Below are 26898 nucleotides of genomic sequence, written 5' to 3'. Positions count from 1 at the left end.
ACACACACACACACACACACACACACACACACACACACACAGGCTCTCACACACACACACAAGCTGAGAATTTTGCTTTTGTCGCTTTTCTCTAGATCTCTACCTTAGGGCATTTCTCTGCTACCTGGCAAGTCCACACAGGTTTCGTAGGGAGAAGCATAAGAAGTGAAATTCAGACTGAGTCTGCCGGTTGCTGACAGCTCTGTGGAAGGTTCATTGTGACAAGAAGTTAAAATAATTTTCATAAGGTGAGATTTATGGACTCATGCTTTGCTTATTCTCTTTAACCAAAGAAAGAAAAATAAATTTTTATATGGCCTTGGAAATACTATGAGTTTTGTTTTGAAATCAGTAATAAATTTTAATTAGAAGTATATTCTATTTATGAAGTCAGTTTTCCCACCCAAATTTAAAGAGCCATGTGACCACAACTATTCTATATTCCTTCATCTCTCAGGTGAAGATACATTTATGTGGTCACATTTCTCTATGAGATTTTTTTTTTTTAAGTTACTTAACTATTCTTGGGAACTTTGAGATATGAATCTATTCTAGAGTTTCCAGGAATCTGACAGGTAGATTAGATATGATTTCACTGGCGAAGGAGATGTTGTTATTGTTTTATTTACTGGGCTATTTGTAGGAAAATAGCATAGATTTTAGTTATTCCCTCTGGAAATGCCGAGTCTTTGGATGAAAAGTAAAAATAAACAAGGTTCAGAATTGTTGCAGTGAAAGCTTCTCAAGACATGATGACGCTGAAATGGTAGGACCTAAAATTCCTATATCACTCAAAGAAGCAGTTATGCCCTAATCTCCTCTGAGGTAACCAATGGCATAGGAGAAGGGATGTTACTGCTGGTGTGACACATTTTTGTGGTACTTAGTATGCATTTATAAAACCTGGCTGTCTGGTTTACATACTCTGGTCTCTTCATCTGTTCATTGTTTCCCACTTGTTCTTTCATTTGCTTCCCTTGGAAGTAGCACATTGAAAACTTCAATAATTTATGGCGTGGCACTTACTTATGAGACATCACAAAGACTTCTTTCCTCCTTCCTTTCCAAAATTGTCCTGTTTGCCTACTTATGTTAGCCATTAGGCTCAACCCATTGATCACCTGTTGACAGGTGGGTATTAGATCCACCCAGAACTTCCATTCCTTGACTTATATCAGTATTTTTAAAACACATACTAAAAAGGCCTTTGTGATTTGTGGGACTGGGCCAGAGCTTTCCATTTATGAAAATTATATGCAGCAGGCTTTGCTCCCCAGAAAAGCTGAAAGTAACAAACAATACCTCATGTTTTATGTACTCTATGGATACCTGGCAACTCACTGAATTACATATAGTCATCCCTCGGTACCCGCAGGGGATTAGTTCCAGGACTCACCATGGGCACCACAATCTGTGGACGCTCATGTCCCTTTTATTAAATGGTGTAGGATGGTGGGCCCTCTGTATCCATGGATGGGGAAACAGCGGTTCTAGAGAGTGGGCTATATCTGATCCCATTTCTGGGACAGAGTCAGTAGGTGGATCTATGAGAGCCATGAATTCTGCAGTTATGTTTTTAAAGCTGTGGTACCAGACTCTAATAAAGGATAAATAGAAGGAAAAGATTATTTTGAAGGGGAGAGAAAGGACTTTGGTAGTATCAAATGCCACTCAGGATGTTCAGATGTTCAGTTTTAGCCCCTGGCAATTTATAGTTTAGTGTTTGTGAACAACTGAAGGTTATCCCTCCCTGAGCCTCCACCAGAGACAGCCCAAGCCTTCCTGCTTTTTCTGTGTGTTTTGCATCAGGCGGTGTTATTTTGAAGGTAGTTAGAGTTGTTTCGGGGAAGATGAGTTGGCAGCAAGGCAAATTGATATAATCGTGGAGCAAGTTGCTAAAGACCAGGAAATAACTGTTAAAATTTACAGTGTTCTTTCATATGTATTAAAACAACAATAGCAGAAATAAAAGACTGAAATAAATCGCTTAGGAGGAACTGTGTTCAGTTTTCTATGATGCCTACAAATCCTTTTCTGTATGCATACGTGATTTCATATGATTATAATCATACTGTAGTTAAACTTTTTCTCTTGTCTTTTTCAAGTTACAAATAACCATGCTTTTATATAATCTATAATGATCACTTTTGGTGGCTGCATAATTATGAAATAAGTCTTCTACCCTTGATGCTTGTGTGGAAACTAAGAGACGGTAGAATCTATATCAGGGCAAGGTTTTGCGCCTTCACTTCTGGTTTTCTCTAATGAAAAGCAGTGGGGAGATGGCATGATGGCCACCTCTCGTTGGGAAGCTTGTGTCCAGATTCTGATTGGCACCCTCATCCACTGAACTCAGACTCCTGCAGTCAGGGGTGGACCCTACCCCACACCTACTCCTTGTACCTTTCTCTAAAACTTTCAATCCTCTTGAAGATGTAAACCCAGCTATGTGGAGAAAAGGGAACCCTCCTACACTGTTGATGGGAATGTAAATTGGTGCAGCCACTATGGAAAACAGTATGGAGTTTCCTTAAAAAACTAAAAATAGAGTTTCCATATGATCCAGCAATCCCACTCCTGGGCATATATCCAGAAAAGATGAAAACTCGAATTCGAAAAGATATATGCACTCCAGTGTTCATAGAGGCACTATTTACAATAGCCAAGACATGGAAGCAACTTAAATGTCCATCAGCAGATGAATGGATAAAGAAAATGTGACATATATATGTATGTATATACACATAATGGAATATTACTCAGACATAAAAAAGAATGAAATAATGCTATTTGCAGCAACATGGATGGACCTAGAGATTATCATGCTAAGTGAAGTAAGTCAGAGAAAGACAAATATATGGTATCAATTTTATGTGAAATCTAAAAGAATGATACAAATTAAAAACAGAAATAGACTCACAGACACAGAAAACCAACTTATGGTTACCAAAGGGGAAGCGGGGGGGGGGGAGGGATAAATTAAGAATCTGGGGTTAACAGATACACACTACTATATATAAACTAGATAAACAGCAAGGACCTACTGCATCACACAGGGAACTATACTCAATATCTTGTGATAACCTATAAAGGAAAAGAATCTGAAAAAGTATATATATGTGTGTGTGTGTGTGTGTGTGTGTGTGTGTGTGTGTGTGTGTGTGTGTGTGTGTGTATGTATGTATGTATGTAGAACTAAATCACTTTATTGTACACCTGAAACATTATAAATCAACTATACTTCAATTAAAAAAAAAAGGAAAATATAAACCCAGCTAAATAGTCGCATCTTCAGTATTATCAACGGAAACATTAATTCTTAGCTAAACCCTCAGATGGGATTGGTTGACTGTGGAATAAGAGCAGAACTGAGATGTAGGAATGGGCATTTGCCAGAGGAATAGAGGTGCCAGGACAGGAGATGGACAGAGGAGGCTGATTGTCCAGTGTTGCTCGGATCGGCTGTGTCTGTTCACCTTTGCAGCTCCTTTTAAACAGGACGGAAGGTTTTGCTGTGGAAGCTGACATAGCTGAGCCGGGGCCCCCCGGGCTGCGAGGTCGTCGTCAGCAGGTTGCACACCTTGAGCCCCACTGCTGTGGTGCTCTCGGTTCTCCTCTGATCACAGCAGTGAGTTGTTTGTGCTGATAATGTCCCCAGTAGGACTGAGTTTCCAGCCTCAGATAAAGGTCACCCTGCCTGAGTTCCAGTTTTTAGTCACTTTTTTCAAGGAAGACAAAGTAACACTTTACTTCAGGCATACTTGTTGTGAAGGAAAAGTAAAAAGCTGATAGTGTTTTTTGATTCATTTCTTAGTGAGTCATTAAAATCTGCCTAAAAATCATAGACTTAAATTTCTATTGTTATTTTTATTAATCATCATGAAGGCTGTCAATAATGGCAGTGCTTGAAAAGAAAAATCATCCGGGAACATATGTATATGTATAACTGATTCACTTTGTTATGAAGCAGAAACTAACACACCATTGTAAAGCAATTATACTCCAATAAAGATGTTAAAAAAAAGAAAAAAAAAGAAAAATCATCCAACCAGTTGACAAAAGCCAACATGGTTTTGGAAGCATCCCCCCAGGGCTTGTGGGTAGAAGTCCACAAGCTTTCTATTAGGGAGAAAGAAAAATAATCGGTTTAGTTTTTTTTTTTTTTAACTAACTTTAGAAAATAATGTATGTGCATCCACACATTCTGCCGAGTATATACTGTGTACTCTGAGGCATACACAGATGAATAAAAACTGACCTTGTACTTGGAGAGCTTAAAGCCTAGTGGAGAGTTGGACCTATAAACACATCATCGTGCGCAGTAGAATGAATGCTATAAAAGAGGAATGTATATGCATAAAATTCTTTGGCGATCCAGGAGAAAAAACACTCAGGCATGCGAGAGAAAGTTAGGCAGACTGTGCTTGAGGGGTGACCTTTCAGTTCACACGTGAAAGATGAGCAGAAGTTTTCCAGGCAGAGGAGGTAGAAATTCTAGAAACAGGGAACAGGATGTACAAAGGCAATGAGGTATGGCAGAGCTACTGTGTCTGGGGAGCTTCAAGTGATTCAATATTTCTGACAAGTACATATTTTACTCTTATTGGAGCGTAAACACGGAGGGGCACATGTCAAAGGATGAGGCAGGAGAGATAACAAGGGACTGCACCATCAAGTATTCCATTTAAAGAGATTTTGATTTTCCTATGAAAAACCTCTAAAACCTTAATGTAGATAAGAATCCCCTGGGCACTTTGGTAGAATGCACATTCCTGGGCTTCACGTTCTGAAATCCTAAACCAGGGGGTTTGGAGAAGCCTCCCCAAATCTGCATTTCTAACAAGCATTCCAGGTAATTCAAGGATAGTAGGACAGAAACCATCCTTGAAGAAATGTTGCTGCAGCAGTGGGGAGCTACTGAGTCTTGTTTCACAGGAGAGTGAAATGATTATATGCATACGATGGAGCTGGGCAGCTCTGGAAGAATAATTTGGAGTGGGGAGCGGGGAGAGAATGGAATTAACCCAGGCAGGAGGTAATGGAGGCCACAACCAGGGTGAGGCCAGTAGGGAGAAAACCGGAACAACCGTTGTTCTTTTATCACTTTATATACAGTAAAAGCTTTCCCAATTTACTTTTCTCCCATTTTCTAATTTTCCAAACTAGTGTATTTTTCTGCCACTTTTGAGCAGGATATTCTCTTTTCAGTTTTCTATTTCTGCCATGTGTATGTCATCTGCCCTTGTTCTTCTTTAACCTTGATATATTAGCATTCTTTAGAATTCTGTGTCCTAAGAGCCACTGGTAGAGATAATTCTTGTTTCATGTTGATAGATGTTCATCCATCTCCCATCTATCACTATAATGGATGACATGATTGGCTATTGTTGTAGCTCTTATTAACTGGAATAACTTATTTTTGAAAGTTTGTTGATCCCTTTGAAGATTAATATGGTTGTCTTCTATGACATGTATGACAATACATTGGTTCAAAGAATATTTCCATGGTTGGTACCAGAAACTTGGTCGCAGCCTTTCAGTCCTCAGAGTCTAGCTAAGTAAAGACAGTAAAATCTGAATTATCTAGCCTCATATAGAGTAATGTTTCTATGTGTTGGGGGGAGGTGATCCCAAATTACAGCTAATATAATTCTTGGAAATTAAGAACATCACTTTTTACTGCACCCATATTTGGCTAATATTAAAACTGAGCTTGCTTTAAAGAGTATATGATTTTTCTGAGCAATGAAAGAAGACAGCTTTCATCTGCGGCTCAGTGGAGGGAAGCAGGTCTGGAATTCAAAACTGCTCACATAAAATGCACAGCCTGACCAATCTGCAAGTAATAACATATATATTCAACCCAAAACAAAGCTCAGTATGGATTTATAGCCCAGTCAGCTTTGCAAGTACCCATTTGCCCAGTTGCCATAGACAGGTAAGGATTTATGTCTGGAAAAGAGACATTTTTCATTTTTATTTATAAAATTCCCGTGAGTAGAGAAGATTTCTTCTTTAAAGCAATTTTAGTATATATTTCTAAGGCTTGTAGAGCTTTTACATAATGCATTAATTTTGTTTGTCAAAAAACAGCAATCAAATTTTATCAAATTTTGGGGTTAAGGTGTGTGTCTTAAGTTTGTAAACGCTTCTAATTATTCGTAAGTTCTCAGGCACTTGAACTTTCAGGTCCTGATAAGACTGTCAAATGGAAACTAAGGGATTTTTCCTAATTAAAAATAATATAGATTTATTATTAAAAAGTATAAAGAGGAATAAAATCACCATAATCCCATACTCATAAATGTCCACTAAAAATGCTTTGTTTACTTCCATCTCTTTTATTCATGTACATTCATATTTACGACATTGTAAATAATTTAGATCATAGAACTCCATTTTTTCCTTTTAAAAAAAAATATTTCTGGAGCATTTACCACTTATATTTTTAAAAAGCATTGTTTTAGTTTCCTATGGCTACTGTAACAAATACCAACAAACGAAGTGGCTTAGAACAACATATATTTATTCTCTAATAAATTCTGTAGGGTCTAAATTCAGTTTCACTAGGCTGAAATCATGGTGTCAGCAGGGCTGAGGTCCCTCTAGAAACACTAGGTAGAATCTGTTTCCTTGCCTTTTCCAGTTACTAGAGCTGCATTCCTTGTATTCTTTGACTCTGGATCTTTCCTCCATCTTCAAAACCATCAGCATGCATCTTGCTTCAGTGTCATATTACATTCTTCTATAATCAAATCTCCTTCTGCCTCCCTCTTATAAGACATTTGTGATTACATTTAGGGCCCACCTGGATAATATAGGATAATCTCCTTGTTGTGATATCCTTAATTTAATCACATCCTCAAAATTCCTATTAAGGTAACATATTTACAGGTTCAAGGAATTAGAACCTCGTATGTTTGGAATGCATTACTCTTTCTACCACAGTGGTCTTTATTGGTTTTATAATATTTCATTTTATGGCTGTTCAATATTTATTAACAGTTGCCCTTGTCTTGTACCTTTGGGTTTTTCCCAATGTTGTACTACTACAAGGCATTCTAAGATTAATTTTCATATGCATAGATTTTTGTGCATTTACTCAATTAGATTTGTATAATTTCTAGAATGCGGACTTAGTTCAAATATATATGTGTGTGTATATTATTTATATGTATATATGCACGCATATACATTTATATGTAAATATCTGTGTATATGTACACATACGTCTGTATGCATGTGCATATGTATAGTGTGTGTGTTTTCATTCTCCAGATTACTTTCCAGAAAGTTGGTAAACCGTATTTATCTCCTGTGCTCTCACCAGCATTGGGTATTACCTTTTTTTTAGTCTTTGCCAGTTAAACAGGTAAAAAATATCTGATTGATGTTTTAATTGCATTTCTATGATTTATGAAAAGTGAAAATATTATCACTTTTTATGCTTAACATCATATTTATTCTCCTATGAGTTAATATTTCCTTAAAAATTTTGTTGTTCAAATAACGTATGCTAATGCATATATAAGGAATCTAAAAAAAGGGTACTGAGAACGGACTTGAGGACACTGTGGGGAAGGGGAAGCTGGGACGAAGTGATAGAGTGGCATGGACGTATATGCACTACCAAATGTAAAATAGATAGCTAGTGGGAAGCTGCTGCATAGCACAGGGAGATCAGCTCGGTGCTTTGTGACAACCTAGAGGGGTGGGATGGGAGGAAGGAGGCTCAAGAGGGAAGGGATATGGGGATATATGTATACATATAGCTGGTTCACTTTGTTGTACAGCAGAATCTAACACAACATAATAAAGCAATTATACTCCAATAAAGATGTTAAAAAAAAAAAAGTTTAAACACACCTAAATTGAAACAAAATGAAAGGTTAACATTCAGAAAAAAATTTTTGTTGTTATAAAAATGATATAAATTAATAAATCCAATGATTGAAGCTTGCTTGAGAAATCCTCGGCTAAAAAATTTTGTGTCTTCACTGACACATTATCCTCTGATTTGTGGAATAATTTGAGTCAACTTTAAGAATGGAATAAAATTCTGATTTCTACAGAAGCACATGGTTTCTACCTCTGTCTGTATATGTTCCCTATGTGGTACTTCAATGGAAGTTTTTACCTCTTATTTTAATGGGATAATTTTCAATAACTTTAGATGCCTGACCTGGAAAAATATTCAAGAAAAGAAGAACTGATAAATTAACCTTAATCTTATATTACAGAAAGGTCTTAGTGTCAGCTACTAAAGGGCTAAATATAACCACACTGACCCACTTAATTGACACTTCTTATAATTGCACTGTAATTCATGCTCAGGAGCTGGATGAGAAATGATGTACCTTAGACCAAGCTTCTGGATCAAGAAACACCATGTCCTTGAAGTTAACTCCAGATTGAGAGTCTAATGTAATGATTAGTGTCTGAGGTCCACTGTTACTCAAAAAGCATTTTGGATTTCATACAAACTAGTTAGACATATATTTACATGTGTCTACAGATACACAGCTACATGTGCGTGGTTCTCTTTTCTGAGACTTTGAAATCTGAGGCAGTAGACCTGTCTAACAGGTGCAGTGTATATGAATAATGGTATGGGCTCATGAAATTCCAAGAGGAATAGACAGAAAAGGCTTTTTAAAACAGGTCAGGGGTCTGTCTTAAAAATACTTGCTTTCAGGTATCTTTCTAACCCTGAGCAAATCCTTCCTCCCTTCACCCTTTGTCTTAACATTCATCCTAATGGTGTATTGAGGATTAAAAGATGGAGCTACAGCCCCTGCCCTCTCGGAGCTCTTACTCTAAGGGGGAGTGATCTGCAAACATATAGATTCTGATATGGTGGGGGAACACTTTTCATGCAGGAGCTCTCAGGAGCAGAGCTCAATAGAGGGATACCTAACCCAGTAGGGGTAAGGAGGCTCGTCTACAGTAAGTGGCAAGGAAGTTTGGTCTTAAAGCAGTCTAGAAGTTAGCCTTCCTATTTGTCAGATGTTGGCGTTGGTCTCGAAGCATTGCTCTCTGCTCCATAATTGGATTGCTTAGCTCTGTTAGAGGCCAGTGCTCTGCTTGGTTTATTGATGGCTCTTGCAGACAGCTGATTTCAAACGGAGAGACACACTTTTCTCTGTTTCTTTCCCAGTAGTCTCCTTCCTGCAGGATGACCCCCTCCAGCCCTGTAAGTATGACACATTTTCTAGCAGCCTAACTCCTCTCCCAGCGGAGATTAGGCTATGGGGCTTCTCCCAGGACCCTGCTTGGGAGTCAATGATTGGGTAGATAGAGTGGTAGGGTAATATGCTTACAATCAGTGATTTTGAAACCCTCCCTGGTCCTGTGAGCTGGGCTGTCACCATGCATATTCTTTTTTTTTTAAATTAATTTTTATTGGAGTATAGTTGATTTACAATGTTGTGTTAGTTTCTGCTGTACAGCAAAGTGAATCAGTTATACATATACATATATCCACTCTTTTTTAGATTCTATTCCCATATAGGTCATTACAGAGTACTGAGTGGAGTTCCCTGTGCTATACAGTTATGTGTTTTATATATAGCAGTGTGTATATGTCAGTCCCAATCTCTCAGTTTATTCCTCCCTCCCTTTTCCCCCTTGGTAACCATAAGTTTATTTTCTACATCTGTGACTCTATTTCTGTTTTGTAAATAGGTTCATTTGTACCATTTTTTTAGATTCCACATATAGCGATAATCATATATTTGTCTTTGTCTGACTTCACTCAGTATGACAATCTCTAGGTGCATCCATTTCGCTGCAAATGGCACCATCATATGTTCTAATCTACTTATCTTTTGTACAAATCAAGGAGTCACTAATTTGGGAGAAAAGTGCTTCATTTCCCATGTCTACCTGTTCTCTCCTCTTTGATTTTGTGAAGTTACTGGTTATTTGCTACATTTTCTGAGCCTCTGATTCTCCTGGGATCCAGGGAACACCTGAGGAAAATATCACATTCTCTTCCCATTCTGGCTCGTATTTAGTCTGTCCTTTCCCCTCTCGGACCTTGTCCTTCAACCTGCCCTTGTGGATTATGTACTTCTCTACTTAACCTATCAGGAAAGAGAAATCAGTTTTATTTGGTTTCCTTTGTTTTATCTATTCCCTTTAGAAATCTGAATCTCTCTTGCCTTATGATATTGTTTAAAAATGTTTTTTTAATATTCCCAGCACGCTGTAACCCTACTTATTATCCATCTCTTAGCTTTTCAGCATTCAGATCTAGCCCTACAAGTTAATTTTCATTGATCTTTTTTTATCTTCCTTCATATTTTAGCAATGTAAGCAAAAAACTTTGCTTAGTAATTCTAGAAGAGCTTTCTTACAACCCGTTCCCATTGATGCAACTTTCTTTACATTTCTAGCCCAGCTTTTAAGCTTTATTTCTTAAGGTATACAGTGATTACAAGCATTGCTCATTCAGGATGGGCCATGTGCTCTTCACACTACTATACTCAAACTCTCAAGACAGCATTTAGAAGATGACCAAAGTACGCTTGTAGGTATGGACAGCCTTGGGGATGTAGTCACTTCTGGGTACTCTGATGACAAGAGTGGACAGAGATCAAAGTAAATTTATAGCAGAATTCCCAGACCAGGCCATGATCAGAATACATTTTGAAACTCCATATTAACTCCACTTGCCCTCGTATCTTTTCACTGGACACGGCCTCGTGGCAAGAGTGTCAGTGCAGGGAGCTGACAGCTTCCCATGCCTCACGCTTACACTAGAAGACTTAATCTCCTATAGTGTCTAAATTCAAGGTGAGGCTCCAGGGATATTATCCTTAATGCTGTTCTGTGTAGGGTGAAGGAAACCCTACTGAATAAGCATGGGGCAGCGGATGGGACGTAGACAGGAGAATTCAAGTCAGTGAAAAGAACCTGGAATTTTGTATATGTAGGAGAGGGGTGAATAGTGAAGAATTTGACCCTTCATTAAATACTTACCTCATCTTGAGCTAGCATTTCAGGAGCTTGACAAGCTTATTTTTCAATCTCATTCACCTTTCTCATGAAAACAATGACTGATAATATCAGCCTGATTAAATAAATGAATGAGCATTCTAGATCACAAAACTTGTCCACTGCTGTATAGGCTTAGTTGTTGTGCAATACCTAGAAAATCTGACTGGGTATTTGTATAGTGACCTAGATCAGCTGTAGTCTTAAGAATTTCCAATAATCTCAATTCCTTCTTAGTTCCGTAGCCAGAGTTTTACTGCATTTGCAACTAAAATATAGTTTCTGCTCATATAATTATTTTGTCTGTAGAAAAATGTCAGCAGTTCTGACAATTTTAATTCTTGTATTTGCTGACTGCATTACCTTCTGAATCATAAGTTCCCAAATCAAGTCAAACAGGTTAGAAGACAATTACACTTCAGTGTCACACCTACTCCTACTCTTAAAGGAGTGTGGGAATATATCAGCCACTTTCACTATATTAACTAATTCATTTCTGGCTCTTCACGCACTTTACCAAATTTTATTTTTCATTTTGGATACAACCCCAATTCTCAAAGCCTTTGAAGTGCAAAAAACATTAAAGTAAACATTAAATGTTTAAAGTAAACATTGAAGTAGTTTAAAATACTCAGGTCTTTCCCCAGCACTTTGAGAATCTGCACGGTGGATTCCCCAAAATGTACAGGGTGGAGAGAGTTATGACATCTGCTGCCCACAGACCAAAATATGTATTATTCAGTCAAGAGAAGAAATTAATGTTTTATTGATTTATCCATTTTATTGCTATCATTTTTATGGGTGTTGCCCACATATGTAGGCTTTTCTGGAAGGACCATGGAGGATATGAGAGTTGGTGGTGCAGAGTTGCCCCAGAGTTAAATCATCCAGAACTTGACTCTCACCCACTGTATCACTACAGTTTACCTCTGCTCAAACACCCACACAGGAAGTCCTTCCTTGTCGTTTCAGCCTTTTTCATCTTTGCATTTGAAGGTTCTTCCACATGGTAGTTATTTCAGTATTCAAGGACAGCTGTTGCTTGTTCCCTAAATCTTTTCTTTTCCACATTCACCAGAGTTCCTTCAACCCACAATTTATATAGCACACTTTCAAGTCCCCTTTCACCAGCTTCACTGTTCTGCTCTGAGCAGCCTCTGATATGTAATTATCTGGATACCTAAAAAGTGAGCACAAAAATTTTTCCCTGGGCTTATCTTTGGGGATGGGTTAGGGGGTAGGATTCAAAGAGAGTTTCCCCTGGATTTGGTTGTGACATTTCTTAAAGCCATGTTAAGACCTGAAGAATGTTAGCCTAACACTTCTGTTTGCAATTACAGAATATAGATAAAAATGAATCAATAAGAGAAAGTCTTTAGAATTTAAAAATATCCTCATGGGATTCTTAAAAATTCAGGATTCTTTGAGAAACTCAATTGACCTGCTAAAACTGATAAATTTCAGGGCATCTTAAAAGAAAGACTAGATACCTGAGCATCTGAAGTGTCTCCATTCAAAAAGCATGTCTTGAACGCTTACATAAATCAGGAACTGTCAGACTGTAGAAGTACAGAGATCAATAAAACATGACTTTAGCCTTGAGGAAGCTCATAGACTAACAGGAAAGGCAGCAGTGAACAGTCAGTTGTAATACAGTGTGACCAGCACCCCTGTAGAGGCATCTTCGGAGTGCCATGAAAGTAGAGAGTATGATGTAGGATGCCCTCTGCTCCAGTCTTGCATCTCTCTGCATGGTATTCTTTTAGCTTCTGCATATTGCCAACATTTATGTGCATTGTGCTCTAGACACTGCATGAAGGGCTTTATGTATGTCATCTCATTTATGTGTGTGAACCTCTTAGAGGTTGGTCCTATCATGGACCCCATAAAAATAGGGAAAATGGGCAGACATTAAGTGACTTGCTTAAGGTCACAGTAAGTGTTGGATGCAGAATTCAAACCCAAGATTTTTGCTCTTAAGCAATGCTCTGTACTACCTATCTCAGAGAAAGCCTTTATCTAGAGTGGTGGTTCTCAACCAGGAGCAATTTGGCACCCCCAAGGAACATTTGGCAATGTCTGTAGACATTATTGATGATCGCAACTGGCATCTAGTGGGGAGTGATCAGGGAGGCTGCTAAACATCCTCCAATGCACAAGACAGTTCCCCAAACAAAAAATTATCCAGCCTAAAACATCAACAGTGCTGAGGTTGGGAAGCTCTGCTCTGGAGTATGGTACTATCTTTGTGTCAGCCTTTAAAAAATACTTTTTTGAATATTTAAAAGCATTTTTTTAAGAGAAGACGTGGCTTAGTATGGGGCAAAAAATATTGGACCAAGTCCCTAAGTATCTGGTGAAGTGTATTTTGCCATGTAAAATTGAGAAAATATTGTCTTCTTTGTCTACCTTTGTAGATTTCAAGGATCTGAGGAGGCCCATCAGAAATTCTTAGAGTGCTTGGGGTAAAAATATTTCTGGGGGTCTCCAGAATTAAAGAGCATCTCAAAGTAGACTCCTGTTCTTTGTTTAGCCCCATCCCTTGTCAGCTGACCCCCCCATCCCCTTTTTCCTCACCCTTATATTTCTATAAGCAAGTTTGTTCCCAGTATTTACTGGTTGAACTAAACCATTTTTTAAACGTTATTTTTGCTTAAACATTTTTTTAAAATTTATTATCTCTTGCCATATTACACCAGATTAAAGTAGCTAATTTAAATTCTAGTGTTTTCTTTATGTATTTAATCATAAGCATTGGTGGGTTTGGGGAGTTATTGGAATCCTGTGGCTTTCTTCGAAATGAATAACAGTAACATTGGTTCAACCTCCCCTTCATTCCTTCCTTTCAGAGTCTTAACACTCATGGCAGGAAAATGATTCCTAGCATTGGTTAACTAAGTGCCAGGTTGTATCTTCACAGGTAGTGGTTGACCAGTCCCTAGATAGGGTGAAGCCAGACAGCTGTGCGCTGTAGCAATTCATCAAATGTTTGTAAACTCGTAAATTCAGTTTACTGAGGTTTTGGGTGAGTGTGGCATTCCCTCGGCGTGCTTTTCCTCCACGACAAACAGCGTCCCTCGGCAGAGCCATTACTGACTTTCTTGGAGTGTTTTCCTGGTGATCCAGTCTTCAGTGAATCACGCCTCAGCCTCCAGGTGTGCGCTGTGCACTCTCCACCGGGCTCCGGATCGCGCTGGGTTTATTTCTTTGGAGGGACCGATCCACCAGGGGCTCCGCGCTGGGGGCGCGGCGGCGGGAGATGCTACGGTGTCCCGGTCCTCCTGGGCTCACGCACAGGTCCCGCCTGCTCCCTTTCCCATGAGGCCCCGCTCCTATGGGGAGTGTCTGCGGTGGGGACCGGTCCCGCCGCCTGGCCCCTTCCCGCTGAGGCTGCACAAAGGTGTCCGGCTGGAGTCCGCCAACAGGCCAGCGTTCTATAAGTGCTTTTAAGTTTCCCTTTTTCGAGGAGGGGCGAAGAAGAGGAGCTTTTTCCATTTACATTCCTTTCCTTGTATGTAGATACCGAGAGGAAACTCAGCACTGGGCATGTTCGGATGTTGAATGGTTTTGCTGATAAGCACCAGCCTCCCGGAACCAAAGACTTAAACTAGTCCTCTCCCCTGCCCATCCCCACCCCCCCGCAGGAGCTGCAAATGGTATCTGCCAAACAGATGACAAAGTACCTTGGACTGAATCACACACAGACAACATTTTGAGCCGAACGCACGGCCCAACTCTTGTAATTACTGTTTATAGCTGGCCAAGGCTGACCAGGAGAGGGCAAACCCAGGAGGAAACAAGTTTCCTGAACCTTGGAGAAATAGTTGTGTGTTGATTAAAGGCTAGGACGGGTACTTTTCACTCACGCTCCAAGTTGTTCTCGAGATCACAGTTCGTAGCACGTTTCCTCTGGAGGCAGTGAGTAGATAATTGGGATCTTTTTTGTCTTTTTTTTTTTCCCCCCTCCTCTCTCCGTTTTGGTCTTATGGCCTTGAACCCACAGTGAATTGAAGCGAGAAAGAAATGGATATGTCTGACCCCAATTTTTGGACTGTGCTCTCAAACTTTACTTTGCCTCATTTGAGGAGTGGGAACAGGCTTCGGCGAACACAAAGGTAAAAAACTTGGGGGTCCTTTTAGCCTGGAGAGGGAATGAATGCTTTGGCTTAGGAGGCTGCGCGGCTGCCTGGGCCCCCTTAGCAACTGGGGTTTTGTTGATTGGGTGACAGTTTGAAAAGTTTATACTCTGCTGGGGGGCCCTGGTTCAGGTGTTCCCTCCTCTGCGGTTTTCCTGGGTCATCCTGATGAATGTGCTTTTCGGAGTTCTTCAGAAATGTGGAGAATCAGACCTCGAGTTGTGAGTGGTGGGGAGAGAAGGGAAGGGGGAGGAGATACTTTCTCCCTCTCTTTGATCTGATCATTTATCCGTTTCATTCACTCAGGCGTTGGAGTTTCTGCTACTCTGTGTAGAGCCTTTCAGATGCTTCCCTCTATGAAATATTTAACCTTTATACGATGCAAATGTACGATTCAAAGAGAGCTCAAGTTTGTCTGTTTCATATTGTCTGCTTAAAGAGAAAAGTCTGCATAACTTTGCATTTTTTTAAATTGATTTGCTGACATTTATTTCTAAAAATAGACCGGCCATTTCATTTTGTAACATATATTTGTTAGAATAGGTGAAAAGAAGAAAGACTTAAAATCAAGGTGAAGCTCATGCCACAAGTGAAAAACAGTTGAGAGTTGCTGACACTTGGGTGAGAGAAAATGATTTTAAAGCAGGTGTTTCTCCTCTCTCCACATTTGTGTCCAGCACAGACAGGTGGCATGATTTTGGTTTTAGAGGGGCACACCCTTTGAGTTGTGTAAATATAGATTCTTTGTTTTTCTTCAAAACTTGCCTTGAACATACACGTGAACATGCACGAGGGCAAGGGTGTAGTCAAATAAACAGGATGCTTGGCTATCAGATTGGGAGATTCATCTCTATGCTCCAGTGTTTAAAGAACACAGGAAGATGGTTCATTGTGTTTGGTTATACCAGTAACTTTTTGTAGCATAAGTGCAAATACATAATACTTTGGAAAACTTAGTAGTTTTTGCTTTTGACATTTCTCATGGTATTTCTTAATTTTCAGAAGCGTCCTGGAATACCCTGACATATGCTGTTTATACATACACAAACATGTGTGTGTGTTTGTGTGTATGTGTCTCAGAGAGAGAGAGAGAGAGAGAGCATGATTGCATCGATTTTTAAGTTATACTTACCTTTTAATGCAACTTGAACAATATTGGTGCCACTAAACCATATGATTCTAAAGTTGTGCCTTTTAAATAAGGTGACTGTGCTTTTCTGCTATAATGTTCAGAGACACTCTTGGTATTGGTCATTTTTTGACAGGCTGTGTCATCCGTGCACCAAACCCCCCAAACAACGAATCAGTTGAAGAGATACTTACTGTTCCTGAACCAGGCCCCTACTCCTCATGGCAGTAAATCCTATAACTTGTTTGTCAGGAGCCCTTAAATATGTCCAAGGGATGTAGCCCTGGCGGTGATGCAGCTGCTACTCTCACCTGGAACCACTTCTTGGGGAGATAAGTCTGCTCTGGCATCACACCTGTGTGCCTGAAACTGAAAAGCATCTGGAATCTTTCTTTCCCGCACCTACCTGTTTGATAGTATTATTGAGTCAAATGCATAAAGAATTCTCAGGCTGGTCTGACCATGGCCTTAGGGCAATATCTATCCAGCCCAGAACACTCCATTTTAGACAGCTCACACTGGCAGAGAGCCTAGGTTCTGAAGGAACTTGGATTCTTCCCAACCAAATGAGGGTGTGGGAGGGCTGTGTCCATTCCCCAGGTCATGGGCCCATATCTTCAGTTGAGTGATACAGAGAGGGAGGTGGAATTTCTTCCCTCCCTTCTCAGAGTAGAGGTTGTCACAGCCTGTTTGTTATTGGGGATTTCCTGGATTCATGGAGTTTGGAAATATATATCCTGAAGATCATCTCTAGATACATCTACTTACAGGTCTCACAGGGCTGGAACTGCTTTCTATTTATTAGGTAGATTCAGGAAGGTGAAGAGCAGGTGTCCCTCTCTCCGGGTCAGTGTACGTGGCCGTTGCTTTCTCTTATTATACAGTGAACAGTTCTGGCTCTGTGTCCTTTCGTAAGGACATGAAGTGTATGCTTATAGTATGACTCTTCCCCTTCTGTGACCTCCCTTAACTGCTCTACATCCTTTTCCTCCTCTAAGTGCCACATGAACCCTGTTTCTTACAGCACTGATCAGTTTCCCTAAATCTGCCCTTTTAAAAGGACCTCTCCTTTCCCAAGTAGCCCGATCCTTTTGCCAGCCTCACTGAGGGTGTACCCACTGTCCAGGGGAGGGTGCCTTGCCCTCATCCTCAGCTGGACGTGCCTGAGCCCTTGGAACAGCTCTTCTGCCCAAGCCTGGCTGCTTCTCTGCACATTTGCTGACTTTGTTCGACAGATCATTCATTTTGCATATTTTATCCCAGCTGCTTGTTCTGATTACATTGTAACCCAGAGGACTTCATCATAACCTTTTCTTTATATCAGCTTCTTGCGTCTATCAAAGAGTAAAATCCAGCTTTGAGCCTGTGAATGAGCATCTTGGAGCTCCTAGGGATAGGATGTTTGGTACCACTTAGACAAAAGAGAGGCTGAATGGTTTCACACTCTTCCCTTAAATCCATATCATGGTAGAAATTGTCAACGCAGAGGACTTTGGGTTTTTGCTGCATCGCATCTACCTTGCCAGTTTAGCATGGCTCTGGTTTGTTGGTTTGCCCTCTCATGGGAACACTTTTAAGGTTTCTCTTCCAACTCAAAGCCCTGCATGGGCCCATAACTCCCTGAGTTCTTGGGGAAAGGCACCTACAGACTGACTCTCAGGCCTAGACTCTTAAACAGGTCCTGATGCACCGAAAGCCTGGCTTACTTGTGCCGCGTCCCAACGATGACAATGTTGTTCCCTTCGTTCCTTTTGGCCTGGACTGCGGCAGACACTGGGTGGCCTGGATGCACACTGACTTTGTCTGCTGTTTTGCTATAAAGCTCACATTTCCACTGGTAATGGTTCCTTTTTTATGATGGGCTTTGCCTACCTCTCCTCCTCCTTCATTTCCTCAGGGTAGTCTCAATACAGCCGTTCACCTGCTGCTTTGAGGGACAGAAATCTAGGCTGAATAAACAGGGTATTTAAACGAAAATGTGTTGTTTTAAACTGAAGTAAGAATTGCATGTTTTAGAGGCTGTGAGTTTCATAGACCTGCAGATTCTCCATTCACTTCAGGATCCCCTTGCAAGGTAGGATGGGAATTAGTTTGCCTGCTTTATGTTACTATTTGTTTGTAACATCTTTTCCTTTCCCGTTGGATTAAAAATTTCAAGGCAGAAGGGATCAAACTTCTCTTTGACTTATATCTCCTCTATGTCTCACTGTAAAGAAAGGACTACCATTGATTTATAAATGTTGCTGTTTAGTTTTGAAGTGCGCTTTTAGTTTTGTTGAAGTCTAGAGACTCTAGAAGATGCTTGATTTTTAACCTCAGTGGTCAGAAATCTGTCATGTTTTCTTTGGGCTTAAGTGATAATGTCCAAACCTCAGTGACATCTAAGTCAATACAGTCCTACCCAGGCCATTGGGTAGTTTGTGACTCAGTTCATCACTTTGAGAGAGGTTCCAAATGTATTTTTCTGAGAACCTTGGGATAAAAGGTTATTTTGGTTTTGCTTTGTTTTTTGCTAAATTCACATTACTCAGCAGTTGCAATGAACTGCAGGTACATTCAGGGATCTTTAACTGCTGTAGTTGTCAGAATGCATTGAATTTTTATGCACACTGCATCTTCTCTTCAGAAACATCTGTAGTGTTTGGTGAGTTTTTCTTTTGTTTTGAGCATGAATATATGTCTTTAAAAAGCATGGAATATGCTTCTCTCCTGCCCTGGCATGTTAGGTATTGGTTAACCCGTACTTACCCCTTTTACAGAAAGCCCAGTTAAATCCACGTTTATTGAGCATCTATTGTTTGCCTGGGCACTGTGACCCAAAGCTGAAAGCCATAGGCACGCCTTCAGTGAAGACATGCAGATGAATCATTGCAAACCAGGGCAATCAAGAAGTATATACCAGGTACAAAGGAGCCGGGAGGTGCACCAGATAGAAAACCTTGGGGAGGTTTTGAAGGGTACTTTGGTATTTATCAGACAGGAAGACAAGGCCTTCCCAGGAAGCGAAAGAAATGGTGTGTACGAAGACATGGAGGCCTTGGCAACAACAGAGTTCAAGGGATTATACATAGCTCAGCATTGCTGGAGCATAAAAAACCAGAAGCATAACTCAGTGCTGCTGAAGCATAAAGTTTAAAGAGGCTATATAATAGAGCACAATGGTTAAGAGGGTTGATCTGAAGCCAGTTTACCTGAGTTCGAACCTTAACTCTGTGATATTGTATACTGAGTAAGTTAGCTTCTTTGGACTTCAGTTGCTCTGTCTATAAAGTAGAGACAAGTAAATTACTTGTCTCGTAGGATTGGTATAAAGATTAAAATATGTTCATATGTATAAAATGCTTAATGCAATGACTCACATCGAAAAGCCTTAATAAACCCTAACTATTAATACGGTTACTGTCATTACAGCAAGGGGATGAGTAGTGGGTAATGACTGAGGAGGAGTGTTGAGACACTTGATATTTGTGGGAGCTTGGCCTTTATCCAGTGGGAGAGAGACACGTCTAGCAGCACTTGGGGAGTTTAGGTCTGAGAAGAGAGGGTGGGACCTCGAAACCAATGAATAAGTTATTGCAGTAGCCTTTCTAAAGGGTTTTGCAGGCCTGAGCAAAGAATGTGGTGAGATTACGCCTTGAGAAATATTAAGGATATAAAATTGGGAGAAGGTGATGAGCTATTGGCTCTGAGGGATGAAGAAAGATACCACAATGGCCCTGGGGGTTTTTACTTGGGGAACCAGGGAAATGGAGAATCACCTGTACATATAAGACACAAGTACTTGTACTCGCCCCTTGTGTCCCCAGAGGCTCCTTCATCCACATTTATTGAGCACCTGCTGTGTGCTGAGTACCGTGGAACATCCGTTCCTTCATTCAGCCGGTACCCACAGCACCAGTGTCCTGTGCTGGGCCAGGGATATAGAGGTAAACCCGACAGAATGCTTGGGCCTCACAAATAAACCAACATCTAAATAAGTCAAGTGGTGGTCACTGTGTTCTGAAGGCTGTAAGCAAGAGCTGAGAAGAGAGAGTGACAGTGCGGGGGCTGCTTTAGATCACGTGGTCGGGGAAGGTCTTTGAAGAGGTAATATTCAAGAGAAGATCTAAAGGATGAGAAAGAGCCATCGGCAGGAAGACTTTGGGAGCAGGCATCTGGGAACAGCCAAGGCTCTGCAGCAAGAAAGAAAGAGCCTCAAGGCAGGCAGTTGGATGGTAGGTCCGGGGCACTCGAGGAGGCTGGACCAGAAATAATAGGCTTGGGAGTCCTCATTAGGACCATGAGAAATATGTTAGATTAATCTGTGGGAGAGCTAAAAGATGCCCCATTTAAGGAGTGGGCAGAGATGCAGATAGGAACCGGAAGGGAGGCGTGGAGGAGAGTCCCGTAAGAGGGAAGGAAGCCAGCAGAGTGTTCTCACGGAGATCCCGACAGAATGATCAACCGTCGCTCCACAGAGATGAACCGTGGTGTGCATTGTGTCTGACGACTGGGGAGTCCTGGTGACTTCAGCGTGAACCCCGGCAGCAGAGGGACGGGGTCGGGGCGGCATGAGGAGCCAGGACAGCAGGAGTGAAGTGAGGCATTGGAGACCATGGGTGGCAACCGCCCTCTGTGGGTAGCTAAGCACAGCAGCGACACATCCTTGTGTACCAGCCTCTGCACATTCGCAGCTGGCCTGTCGGCCCTCTGCCCTGAATCATATCCCCTTACTCAGTGTTGCTCACTTTACTGTCTGCTTCATCACCCAAATAGGCAATGACAGCTTCCTTTCCCCTCCCCTCTGGAAGCTCAAGTTCTTTCCCCGGTCTCCTGAGTATCTCCTTTCTGACATGTTTACAGTTGGAGCTGCTTCGAGTGTCTCTAGCCCCTACCTGCCCCCTCGTTGACTCTGCCTGAGCCTGAACCTGAGCCAAGTACAGATGGAGGGAGGGCACGCGGTCCACCCCGCCCCTCCAGCCTATTCCACAAGCGGCGGAAACCTGGCACTCACATCCGCGCTCTCATCCTCTCTACGCCTGACCTGCAGGCTCTGCCCCTCCCCGAGTCTTTGCACCCGTTTCCTCCCACTCCTTGCTTTGCCCAGGCCTGTTTCATAACTGCTTCCTTTCATCCTTCTCCTTTCTTCATGCTCTGGACTGCATTTTCCGCAGGTGGGACAGGCCTGCCCATCACTGCGGGGCTCGCCCTTCCATCCTCTCATCTTGTCATCCTCTCATCTTGTCTCTAGTTAGCTCTGACATCGGCACTGGTGCCTAAGGCCCTCACTCCTGCACCCCTCCCCCAGCCTAATAAGGGAGACCCCTGGGGGAGCGGAGAACGCTGAGACCCCAGGTTAGGAGCTCCCAGCAGCTCTCTGAGTGACTTGTGTGCAGAGCCTGGCTGGTGCACACCAGAGCAGCGTGTTCTCCGGGTCTTCAGGCTGGCCAGATGCACAGGATGTGAGCCGGAATATGCGCATCTCAGAAATATGGCTTTAAGCTTCTAGTGGGGGGTTTACAACAGGAGATGACAGATCATTTGTTTTGCCCCTTAAATTTGTAGGTCTTTTGTGAGGGGAGAGAGAAGCAGAAAGAGGGAGGAGGAAAGGAATGAGAGAGAAAAATGTGTGAGACCTTAAAAAGTAGATTTCAAAAGAAGTCCATTAAAAACAAAGCTTTAGAATATGGAGCATATGCTCCCTGGGGACGCATGGGCTGTTTGTTGCTCTACCTGGTCGACGCTGGAAAGGGTATATGTGTGTCAGTAAGTTCACAGTGAGGGGGGTGAATGTTATATGCTTTCATGGCTCTGTTCGCTTCTCTTTACGCATATATCCTGTTATCAGAAGCCCAAGTGATACTTTTAAAACAGGGGAATCGTAAGCCTCAAGATAGAGACCATCTGCCTTCTGGGCTAAAAACTGACAGACGTTGGGGTTGAGAAATCTCCCCTGTGTGGAGACAGCTCATGGAAGAGAAGGCTTGGGGTAGGGCTTTATTCGGAAGACTCTGGGAGCGTCCTCCTTGTATAGGCTGAGATGGAAATAGGCTGGTTTCTCAGGGAGCTCAGGACTAGAGGCTCTGAGCCCCTGCCTCACTCTCCAGCACACCCATCTCTCAGTGTGAGTAAGCACGCACAAAGCTATTTTTAATCTGAGCTGTCTTCACTACGTGTAACCTAGTCATTTGGGAGTGACATCATGGTAACTGAGTAATCCCTTTGAAAGTTAATAGGAGATCCAAGATAATAAAATGGTCCTGGGGCTACCTGGATGAAAGTAGGCACAGGGAGTGTGTAAAACCATTTATTAAAAGCAAAGTCAACCTCCACTGGTAGAAGCCTTGGATGTCGAGCAGCCACTTGGTTTTAGTGACCCGTGGCACATTTTGTAACTAGAGGAATATCTCTAAATAAGAAGTTCACGTGGTTATTAATACTTGTTCTGATACTTTATTTTCTTTCCTCTATCTTGGTAGTTAGGAAAGTTCCCTTGTGAACTTGGCTTTAAATTCTGAAAATATTGACCTTAAATCTTATTAATAGCGTGAGAAGACCAGTGGGAGTTTTAGCTACACTAAGGGTTATTGGATATGTTTGTTAGAGAGGTAATTATAGCAATATCAAACTGAAACATCATGTTGTTTTGTTTTAAAGAAAAAAGGCCCAAGCAGAGGATTTAGGCTTTGATCAACATTTGAAGGTAAAGTAGATTGGTAAGAAGAATAGACAGTCATTAATGTTTATCTTATCTTAAGCTCCTCCATCACTTGCTTTATTATAGAACCTGGGGACTTTCTACAATCTGCTGACTTCGGAATTTACATTTATCAGTGATTCTGATTTTGTTACAGTTTGGGGTTTCTTGGGAAACTAATTGCAGGCAAAATCCATATATATATCTATCTATATCTATCTATCTATCTTATCTATCTATCTATCTATCTATCTATCTATCTATCTATCTATCTATCTATCTATATGGAGCTCCATGTCTTTGGAAACTTTCTAACCTGACATGGAAATTCATATAGGAGATAGCTTTTGGAGATAATGTTTTAGGTTCTGAGTGAATCACCTGGGTGGAGGGAATGAGGAACGGGTGAAACTTGGTGAAGTCTCCTAGGGTGGTAGAATCAGAAAGGGAGGAAAACTGATGGATCCACCAGGCCCATTTTGCCCTGTGAGTGTTTGCTGAAGCTGTTCTTGCCGTGCTTTATTCTGTCTAATTTTAAACATTACACTGCATGTTGATGTCTCAGGACCCTGACTTGGACCTTACGACATCTCTCTTGAGAGTCACTATTACATCATCTAGCCACTGCCAGATTTCTTAACCACTAGATCTGAAGAATATCACTGAACCTGTGGCTTGCGTAAAAATCACCGATGTCCCTTTAATATTCCTATCTTTTAAAGTGCTATATCATGGGTATCTTTTAATTAGAAATTATAGTTATTAAATGTTTTACTTTTACAGGTAGATGAAGGGGTTAAGGGGAAAAAGTATGTTTGTCATGGGAAAAGCTGCTAGCTGAATAAAGCACTCTAGGAAATACGGTAAATGAAACCTTTGTTACTGTAAAACAATGGCCATTAAGTGACTATTATGTAATGTTATTTCTTAAGTCTGATCTGGAGTGGCTTGTTGATCTTGGAACTTGAGATATAACTCCTGTACAAATATTAGTTTCACTTGGCTAATGTCAAGATTTCTGATACAAAAATTGAAGACTTTTCCCAGTAGATTACCTACGTCAGACACTGAGCATTGGAGATATAGAAGCCACGTCAGATAGTTTATTTTTCTAGGTAAAGGTTAATTTTATCCTCTTGGTATTCTCCATTCTAGACCCACGTATATAAACACAAATTATTTGCTAATCCAAAAAATAGTTCACTGTAAAATTAGCCTACCCTTGCTTAACTGCTCCAAAGGGCAGACAGGTGGCAAGACAGCCGATAGGCACACTCACCTGACTTGGCAGGTTGAACGGATGGCTGTGAATTTGCATTTTCCATAAACGATAGGTCCCCAAGCAAAGGAATTTTTAATTTTTGATTCAAATGGCCATGGTGGGACAGGTAGAGTATGGGATAGTTCAGGGGTGCTTTAGGTCATAGTTGATGAGGATTCTGCAAAATGAGCCTGTATGTTTATGAATTATAATTTCCTGTATGTTTATGAATTATAATTTCCTGTATGTTTATGAATTATAATTTCCTGTATGTTTATGAATTATAATTTCCTGTATGTTTATGAATTATAATTTCCTGTATGTTTATGAATTATAATTTCCTGTATGTTTTAGCATTTGATGTCTGGGGTTAGATGTTTGGACCACAGAATTAGTAAGGAGTAAAAGTTACCTCATTTTTACTGTATGACCTGTGAACTTTGTGTATGTGCCATTCTTTCTCAGTAGATGACTCCTGTCAATTTTAGATAAGTTAGCCATGGAAAGCTAGGATTTTTAAGGTGAAAAATCAATAGTGGTTTCTGTAAGCCTCCTTAACATAGGAATCCAGGCTCGAGATCAGAGCTCTGCTTCCTTCAGTGCAGTTCTTGGATCTTAGTGATTTTGATGTCATTTTTACCACAGCATCGCTACTGCCAAGATGCCCTCTTGGCAGGCAGACTTCAGTTTTCTCTGAAATTGTTCTTGATTACTTATCATTTGATGGCTTCTTTAAAAAAAAAAAAAAAAAACTCTTTAAACAAGAGAAATTGTGGTTTATTTTAACTTCTGAGACTTAACCTTAAAATTATTCTACCTTTTCATGTAAGACCTAGGGTGATCTTGGGATCAAAAGGTACAAATACTTGAACTGGTTAGATATTAATATGATGCAACTTTCTGATGGCATTCCTCAGGAGGAATACAAACATTCCATTTAATGGGTCCCAGGTTTGAAATCCATAAAGAAAAGCGTTCTGACTCTTGGCACTGATAGACATATTCAGAAATGTTGTATTCAAGCCAGAGTAAATATATATGCCCTTTACACTTTCTTTCAGTTAGCAGAAGTCACTTCTGAACACTTATTTTGGCATTAAGGAAGCTCGTCATGACCTATTGTTCCAGAAAGATTATAGTTCTCATTTTAAGCCAGTTTTCTAGTTCCCATGTAAGTGAAATGCCCAGCCTGGAGCCGAGGAAACAAGCTTCGCTTTTCAAACCTTCCATTCTTTTAGGTGTGTCCCACAAGCAGTGGCTTGTAGCTGCTCCTTCAGCCACTTAACAGGTTTGATTTCAAATCTATTTAATAAGAAACTAACATGTTTGGAGGGGATTCATGGCCCAACATTTATGGATTTTGTTGGGAAGTTCCAGGTGTGTATATATATCTTAAACTCTATGTTAAGGCATGCTAGACTGGAATGATTTTGGTTTGCTTTGCTTTGTTTTGTTTTTGCCTTCTAGTCATAAGATGTATTAGGGATTGGATTGAGAGGGGGCAGCCCCCAGTCCTGAAGGCCATGCAGCTTCTCTTTCAATTCCTTGTCTTTGGCTGCCTTAAAAGCACTAAAGAGAAGTCAAATGTTTATAAACTGGGCCAAAAAATAGAGAAACCAGAAGCCAAGAGGGATTAACCTCTGAAACATGGGAAGTTGATTACATTTAAAAATACTTGGAGGGGCTTATTTATGAGTTATGTATCTTTGTGTGATCCTTTTTCCTGCTTTGTGGCTCATGGATGAGGCTGAATCACCTTCTGGAACCTGATAACCTAATAACCTAGTTTGACTCTGTCTGACTTCTGTGGGCAAAGCCTGTGGATTTATCGCATTGCCTTATTTATTCATTTATGTACCACATATTTATTGAGTACCTTTTATGTGACCAGGACTATGATTATCACCTGGGAAACAAAGATATATATGCCATGGTCCTTTTGTTCAAGTAGCTCAATCTAATGGGGTTAGAAAGTGATGTTGACAGATAATTACGGTAACGTGTAATAACCAGTAGGAGATCCACCAACATCAGCATAGGAGGAGGGAGAGGAAGAATATCTGTTGAGGTAGTTTGGTGTATGTTGTCTCATTTAATGGTATATGTAATACCTGTTATACAGATGAAAAAATTGAGGCTTAGAGAAGTTAATTAATTGTCCCCAAATTACCCAGTAGTACATGGTAAATCCAGATAAAGATGTAACTGCACTATCCTACCTCCAAAGGAAATACAGCTCCAACAATATTCTAATTATTGAAAATAATATTTGTAAAGTAAGATTTTAGTCACTTAATTTTTATCATACAGCAGCCTCCTGGCAATTCAAAGGTATTTGTGTAACATTGAACCCTGATAATCTTGATCTTTGTTATAGAAATGCCACCTGCTGTCTGAGGGAAGAGAGTGAAAAACAGAAGTAGGTTTTACTTTGTTTTAAAATGCCACCTGCTGATTCTCTTTCCCATTAGTGGAAATTGTATATGTATTCTCCTGTAATTTCCCCATCGTAAAGTATCACAGTTTATAATGGTATTTGAGTGGGCTTGTGCTTTTGAAATTGAGGTTTCACTTATGGTGTAGCTCTGAATAGCTGCTATCTTACAGGCCTTTTGAATGAATAACACTACACTGCACCCATGCTTATTTTGCTGAGATTTCTCTCTACGTATTATGAAATCCTGTGCATTCACGTGAG

At 40.6% G+C, this 26898-nt stretch overlaps 1 protein-coding gene across 15 annotated transcripts in view; it reads left to right on the top strand.

Moving 5' to 3' along the window:
- The window catches only part of MAST4 (microtubule associated serine/threonine kinase family member 4), a 562656-nt gene that overhangs the window by 378206 nt on the left and 157552 nt on the right, over nucleotides 1-26898 (top strand). Inside the window, exon 1 of one of the 15 annotated variants that reach the window (XM_082457017.1) lies at nucleotides 270-15113. The exons of 12 other annotated variants lie outside the window; for them this stretch is intronic. In XM_082457017.1, coding sequence (XP_082313143.1) covers nucleotides 15022-15113 — 92 coding nt within the window. In that variant the 5' untranslated portion in view covers nucleotides 270-15021. Of the gene's footprint in view, nucleotides 1-269; nucleotides 15114-25485; nucleotides 25578-26898 lie in introns of those variants that run through there. 2 more of the 15 variants (XM_082457021.1, XM_082457019.1) reach the window with 2 other exon arrangements.

Source organism: Balaenoptera physalus, assembly GCF_965194825.1.
Source record: "Balaenoptera physalus genome assembly, chromosome: 3".
NCBI classification, from domain to species: domain Eukaryota; kingdom Metazoa; phylum Chordata; class Mammalia; order Artiodactyla; family Balaenopteridae; genus Balaenoptera; species Balaenoptera physalus.
The sequence above is the reverse complement of the archived record's forward strand: the minus strand, read 5'-3'. Positions and strand labels throughout refer to the sequence as shown.